Source organism: Thunnus thynnus, chromosome 12 (assembly GCF_963924715.1).
Source record: "Thunnus thynnus chromosome 12, fThuThy2.1, whole genome shotgun sequence".
Lineage (NCBI taxonomy): Eukaryota > Metazoa > Chordata > Actinopteri > Scombriformes > Scombridae > Thunnus > Thunnus thynnus.
This window is the reverse complement of record NC_089528.1, coordinates 14488379-14496212: the sequence shown is the minus strand read 5'-3', so window position 1 is coordinate 14496212 and position 7834 is coordinate 14488379. Positions and strand designations below refer to the sequence as shown.

Genomic DNA, 7834 nt, shown 5'->3' with positions numbered 1-7834 from the left:
AATAAATAATCATATCAATTTTAGACCATGGTTGAAAACATTTTAGTCAGTTTTTTAAAAAATGTTGCCATCCTGGCTATATTTTCCTTTACTTGATCAAACATATCCCATCCTATGGCATCCTATGGATTTCCATACCTGATTATATTTAATCATTAAATATTTTACTTGAAATGTGCAGATTATAAGAGTACAACAACAAACATCATGCATTCCATGATTAACATTAAGTGTTTTAACATGTGTCCTCTATGTCACCAGCTGTCACCACCAGTCTTTTCACCTCTACACCATGTTTGGAGCAGTTCTAATCCAAAAAGTATCTGAAAAAGCATCTTTAATCTGATTACTCTGTTTTCCTTAATAACTGTAACTCATTACAGTTACCATATTGTTGCTATGTAATTAATTTGCATGTAATTGCATGTAACTGTAATCCAGTTAGACGTGATATGCTGCTACCAAACCCTGCATACATACAGTGTGCATTACTGCTAAACGTGCATGCATAAATTCAGCCACAAGAGGGCACATGCTAGCTCAATGTATACAGTATGTGGACTCCACTGAGTCTACAGCACACACTGTATAGACGCTGTCTAGAAACCCACCGAGCTCTGTTTGAGGAATACTGATGTAACCTGACATTTTGGTAAACTTCCCTAAAGTTTATGGAGACATTTCTTTCAATTAATCTGTGTGCTATCATGATGCTATGAGTACTCTGCTAAATTAATTGTTTAATCTAACATAACTTATAAGGCTGCACGGCATATTTTCTGTGTAGCACACAGGAGTTTAAACCTAAGTAATCAATCAAAAATGAGAGTATGTCTACAACTATTTGATCTCCCATCTGGATTGATTTTCCATCAGGGAAATCAATTGTTTAAAATATGTTTTAAAGTCCACAACGCCATATTCACACATCACGTGTTCGTGGCTTATTTGGACTATACACATCAGTGGAGTGGACAGAATACACAGACCAAACGCACCTGTATGACACTACACAGGTGTATGTGAGCCATGGCTTGCACTGGCTGGCAAAAGGGGCAAACATATGGTGTTTGAAGTGAAAGACAAGATAGACTAAACTATCTGGAGTTGCTTCAAAACGAAGAGTCGCGTTTTAACTCAAATATAGTCACATCTAAAGATGTTTTGAGCAACTTTCATCACCTTCATAAAGAGTCTTTATGGCTTTAGTCTGTGAAGATTTATTTCCCACAGTGATGTCGGTGCTGAGCTGCAGCTGCAGGTGTCACCGCGCTGCTCGGCGCTGTCCACTGCCTGTGGTGCTGAAGAGCAGAGACAGACAGAGACACGGTACTCTCTGTCGCTGCGGGCGCCACATTACAATTATACGCTTAAATAGGCCTATTAAATCCACCTTAAACATATGACCCACACTTGTGACAAATCAACCAGGTGACAGAGAAGAAATTGGGTAAAATCATGCGAACAAGTCTGGAGTTTTGTGGTAAACGGGGTTTTTAGTTCTGGTAATCTGATCGTGTCCACGGGTTTTCCCCCGGGCCGGTTATACAACAGGTCTGTGATCACGGCGACCGGATGGAGCCACGGCAGCTGACTCATACCGGGCATTGCAGAGAGTGAATCTTTCTCACTTAACAGCGTGTTATTGCCATCCGGGCATTGTGTCCTCCGGAAATGTTCCTCTGTATGCTCGGGAAGATGTGATCGTCGGTGTAAATGGACAGTATAAAGAAATAAATCTTTTTTTTTCTCGCTTTATTAGACGGAACATGGCGGAGACTGTCAAAACGGGAGGCGACTGTAACGTCGACTCGTTTCCCATCGAGGAGTACGAGTGTAAAATATGCTACAACTACTTCGATTTGGGGTGCCACACTCCCAAACTGCTGGGCTGCTCCCACACTTTCTGCCGGGTGTGCCTCGAAACTCTGCACTCCCGGGAGGGTCGAGGATGGAGAATCGATTGTCCTGTGTGTCGGCACCGTACCCCTGTGCCGGAATATCTGGTTCACAACCTCCCCGACAACACCTCACTGACCCAGGCGCTCCCGCTGATTAAGCATGTGAACGCACCAGACACAGAGGACCAGACAGGTCCAGCCGTCTCCTCTGCGACCTCCCAGGAGAGCAACGGCAGCTGTCAGACTTGCAAACATGTTGCGTTTACGACGGTTTGTGTGTGCGCCATCTTCTCCTTCTTGTCCACGGTGGTGCTGTTATTTCTGGGCCTCATCTTTGTACATAACTTCAATAACACCGTCGGCCATGTCTGCCTGCTTGTTGCCAGCGTCCTCGCCCTGTTCTCGCTCATCCTCACTTGGTTAATGTGCATGTTGAATTACCGGCCTGAAACAGAAGCAAGCCATTTCAGTTCCCTCAACTCTAATATAACGTAACGCTCTGGCTGCAGCTGGGATACATAAACTTAGCCTGGTCAGTGTAATAAAATGGAAATCTCTTTATTTATTCCAATGTGCTTAGACTAGACATCTTTATAGATGCCTTAGCCAGTGTCTGTGAGCATAGTTGAATGACTGTACAGACTCTGACCGAACTGATCACATCATAATGAGCTTTCGACTATCTATCGGCTGCTTTTTTCAGCAATAAATGATGGATGTAGTAGTATCAAATAAATGAAATATAGAACATTCAAAGCTTTAGATTGGCAATGTGTGACCAGTTTCAGTTAGGTCAGAGCAGTTTCTGAGAGCCTCTGTGAAAATCACAGTGAGGCATTTGAGGTTAATTTGCCTTCTCAGGTTAATTTATATTTATCTATATAGCAACTTTTTGCACAGCTCTATGCTCCACTTTTTTAAAATTGGATGACTATGAGCATCCTGACTCATGCAAAACTTGATGATGATGATGATGATGGTATACTATGTGGTCCACAAAACATTTCAGCGACATCATCTAAAGTCAACTACATGAGTTTGGATGAGTAGATCTACAGTATGTGTGAAGCTTCAGTACTGCATACTGTTTGTGTTGCCTTCACAGAATGTACCTTTTGTATGCAACTCTTCATTTTTGCACTTGTGTGAGTAAAGTCAAAATGTGATGCTGTATGTGGAGGCATGTTATGCTATGACAAATGCTTACAGATAAGGGTTAAAGATCCCCAAAAGAGCACTGCAACTTTGTCTTGTTAATGGAAACATTAGCAGACACTGACTGGAATAATAAGATTGCTCATTACAACAGCTCCCCCTACTCTCCTCCCACACCTGTTTGCTGCATTGAATATTTGCCAAGTTTCATAAGGCGCTTGGAGGCCACTGCACGAATAGGTGTCCATGCATGTGTATGTATACGTGTCAAGCTCTTGGTATGTGACTGATTTATTATGATCTTCTTGCTCCACCACCGTTTCTAACAACAAGACCTATTGTGCCAGTGACAGAACCTGCTTATGCCATAACTACCCCTGTGTGATTACACTGACTCCCCGTGGTGGACCGAGTCAGCAGGGGATCCCAGGCCAATGACCCTGAGGGGACATGAGCCTTCACAAGATGAGAGAAATAACTTTGGGGTAGGGGGGCCAAAATAAGTAGTGTTGTAAAGCAGTGAGACAATGGAAGTGTAGATGACCTCCTAGGGGTCTTAAATCATCTGATGGGCTTAGGTTTGCTTTCCCAAGTCATATAAACTGCAAGAAGATATAAACTTCCACTAATGACTTGGTCCACGCCCAGATCACTCTCAAAGGTGTTAGGTTACAGGGAAGCATGCAATAAAAGAGTGCTTAATTGACTTTTTTTTTTTTTTTGTGGATTTGGTTCATAAAAATAAGAAACAACACTTCTCACCTATCATTTCCTATATTTAAGGGGATATGAAAATGAAATTGCAGCAGTCACTTTACTGGGTTTGGCTTATTAGATCATGATTCACAAAGATGTCTACTTTTGGTTTAGGAATCAGCTGAATCCAAATAACACAGTAGGCATTTATCTCGACTTATTGTTGTTTCAAGAGGCGACACTGGTCTCAGGAGTTAAAATCCATCTCTTTCAGGTCTCTCAAAGGGACTCCTTCATTTGGTCATCCAGTTGGTGAGTAATGCCACTTAAATGCCACCGTGACAAAAGCTTGAGAAAAAAGGAGGGGTGGCAGGCTTCCACTGGGAGCCACAGGCAACACTGTGTCTGGGGCAGAGAGCTTCATTTCAGAGGGACTGCAGGGCTTAAAGTTAAAGATTACTTTGAAATCTGCATCCCCACCATCAAACTCTCCTACTATATCCCTCCCTCCCTCCTCCCTCCAGCCGTCACTCCCTCTCCTGAAAAATAAAAAGCTGTCGCCACAGAGCAGGGGATGAGTTAGGAGCAGATCCTCTTTGATGACAGAGAAGGATCCTTTTGTTCCCTAATCCCCACACAACCCCTTCCCCCCTCTTCCCCACGAGTCCAATTGGACGTCAAGGGGCTTCATAATCAGTCAGGGGCTCAAAAAGTTATTAGTTTACCTGTTTCACCTTCAAAGATTGGAATGTAACAGTGAGGGCTTATCATGACAGCTTTTTCAAAAGCACAAATATTTCATTTAAGCTTTTTTTAATTTTCTGTCTTGTCAATCTTGTTTGAGTCTCTTGGAGAGTAGCAAGAATTTAAAGGAAACATATCATTAAGTGCATAGTCACATGACACATGTCAGTGGTTGTCAGAGGTGTTTCCCAAAGGAGCAGCCATTAGCCATTGTGCACTGTGTCAAGGAAGACGGGGTCACCCAGAAACAGACAGTTCCAGGATACATTTCCTCTCTTCCTGCGTCTTGCTTTGAGATGTTGCTTAAGTGTGTGCAAAGTGTGTCTTTGTGTCATTATCAGATTGGACACACGTATTTCACAGGGGAGATGAAAGTGTTCCTTTTGCTCGTAACATCTGTCCCATCAAGATGACCTCAAAGACATAGCCCGAGGAGAGCGATTATCACCACTCTGTACGCACACGCTCATCATGTGATCACATGCTTGTGCGTATGTGCCCCAGCATGTGTGTGTATGTGGCGGACAAGACATGAATTTGTGTGTTTGTCCGCATGTATTTGACAGAATATGTGTGTACAGACATATGGCCTAACAAGCATGCAAACACTCTTAAGACCTGTGAGAAGGGATCAATGTCCGGGGTCAAAGTGTCAAACACAGCTTACCTAGTGATTTCACTTTCATCATGTGCCGCTTCAGATGTCAAAGAAGACTTCTCTCTGTCCTAAACACTCACAATCAGATACTGTTGGATCTTCTCTCTGTCAAGTTGAAACAAACAGCATTATGAGAGACCGGTGCAGTGCAAAACCTTCATAAATGAAATGCACACTGACTCCCTCTGATGTGTAAAAGGGAGAATGCAGCAGAGAGAAAGATAAAAAAAAAAAAAAACTTCCTGTGTAAATTATAAAATTATGAAAAATTATACATTTTATATAAAATCAACTCATACTTTAAAAAAATGTTGCCCCCAGTTGTGACTCTATGCAGCAAAATGAACTAGTTCAGTTATACAGTACAGAACCAATAGAATTTGTTTTCACATGTCCTTCACATGTGCAGCCATAAACATTATAGAAGAGTGGCCAAAACACACAATTTGAAGTATGTACTGTGTAATGATGGGTATGGGAGCTTTAATACCAACTACCATCCAGTCATCTGGGGTTCTTTGAAGCCACTTCCTTTGGTGTTTATAACCTGAACAAGCAAACAGTTGACATGCTGTCATTGGTTCACTGATGTCTGTTTTAAATGGCCGTTAGTTTGTGACCTGGGTCATAGGACCAGAATATTTGATTTTCAACAGTAGTACTATGACTAATTAACTCTGACTGTCGGATGATTTCAGTATAAGGACAGGACTGTTTACTATTTATCTATTTATCTATCTATCTATACTTATCTTTCTATCTATTGACTGCCTATGTCCTCTGTGAAACCAGCTGCTTTAGCGTGTCCTCCCCAAAGTGTCTCAGCTACTCTCTCTTATCTTCTGACATTCTCTGACTAAAACCCCCAAAATAGTGGTGAGACACTCAAACTCACATCTTCACTAGAAAACTATCCAAATGGGGAGTTATCACCACATTCCTATATTTTTCTACTATACAAGAATATTATTCAGAAATCGACGATTGTAACCACACACGCCCTGCATGCCCTGAGTGAGTGAAACTGATTACAACTTTTTTATTATAATCAATTGTGGTATGGTATAATAAAACAAGTTGAGGATGTCCATTATCATTATCAAAAAAAGCTATTTCTCTTACTATATCCATTGGCTGGCTGCTCTTAAGACGCTGAGTCATACATAAGGCTTCCATTATGTGGTTTGGGGCCTGAGTGAGGAAACTGTCTTTGGCTTTATTATATTATCTGACTAAAGATTTGATCAAGATTTGACTGATTGTCTTGTTGAGTTAAAGTTTAGATTATACTGGGTTTTTGACTTGCCATAACAACAGGTCTTATCGTGTTACTCTGATGTGCATTAAAATTATAAATGGAGTTTTGATTGTATGATTTTTATATTTCCTCTGTGGTCTGTATGGTCTGTGTATGTTTTAAGTATTTAAATAGCCTAAACTAGTTTTTTTGACCAATTTGGTGAACACTTCTGGGAATAGTCTTTACATTTTTTTTCATCCTTTGTTTCATCCTTTGTCCTTTTCATTTCTGATAAAATACTTTGTAACTCTTGTAAAGATAGGTAGGTCAGTATAGGTTAAAATTGATAACGCAGTTTGTCGTTGTTTGGGAAAAGCCAATATATAGTGGAAAAGTAACACACACCACAGGTTGTATTGAGGTGCTGATCAGTGGAAGTAGATTTAAAAGCAGGAAAAAAGTGTCGCACACTCTGGCTCCATATGTATTTCTCTTTTATTTTGATGACATTTCATCCCTCAGGCCTTCTTCAAGATCTACAATCATAGTAGGACACAGGCACTGCTATGTTGTATAGGCCACACCCTTGTAGTACAGCTGATGGTGATTAGATAATCATGTTCCACCATGAGGGTGAGAAAAAACAATCAAAAGGCCTTCAGCAGATCAAGACTTTTAACACATAGTGACAGGAACTACAGCCAATCAATGCCCTTCAAATAAAGTGACAAAAACAAAACAAAACAAAACAAAAAAACCCCATCATGTTTCATATCACATATAGAGATTTAAAGTTTACATACCAATCCTTTTGGTAAAGCATATTCAAATATGTTAAAAATTACATTCATTTTGAATAGGTTTCTAATAAATATACAGAAAAAGTTAAACCTCAGCTCTGGATGAACATCATAAACAACTTAATCTAAATATGTAATAAATAGAGGTAAATTACAGAAAACACGTCAAGTCATAATCTATATTTAATCCATGGGGTGATAGGGTTCTCAGACAGTGGATCCAATAGTGTTCCCCTCCCGGAAAGTAAAACATCCAAGTTACTTCCTTTTGGAGGGAGTGATACTTTCTCAATACCAATATATCTTAGAGAGGAAACAGGATGATTAAATTGACAACAAAATGTGCTGCTACTGGATAATTCATGTTTTTGCATCTAATGGTACTTCTATGTTCAGCAACTTGAGTTTTCAGTGCTCTACTTGTCTTTCCAACATATGACTTACCACAAGGGCAAGTGATAAGATAAATGTCCGACTTAGTGTGACATGAAATAACACATTTTATAGGGATCTCTTTACCTGTGTAGGGAATTTTAAAACTGTTACAATGGTAAGTATAGTTACACTGTCTACAACAATCACAGCAACAGTTGCCCTCAGGGATAGGTGCTAAAATAGGTTGGGTTAGTACTGATTGAAG

General features: G+C 40.4%; 1 protein-coding gene across 1 annotated transcript; it reads left to right on the top strand.

The window, feature by feature from the left end:
• Positions 1-1477: 1477 nt before the first annotated feature.
• On the top strand, positions 1478-6426 carry LOC137194145 (RING finger protein 228-like). Its single transcript, XM_067605749.1, has one exon. It carries the CDS (start codon positions 1770-1772, stop codon positions 2394-2396), a length of 627 nt encoding a protein of 208 aa, XP_067461850.1. The 5' UTR covers positions 1478-1769; the 3' UTR covers positions 2397-6426.
• Positions 6427-7834: the final 1408 nt, after the last annotated feature.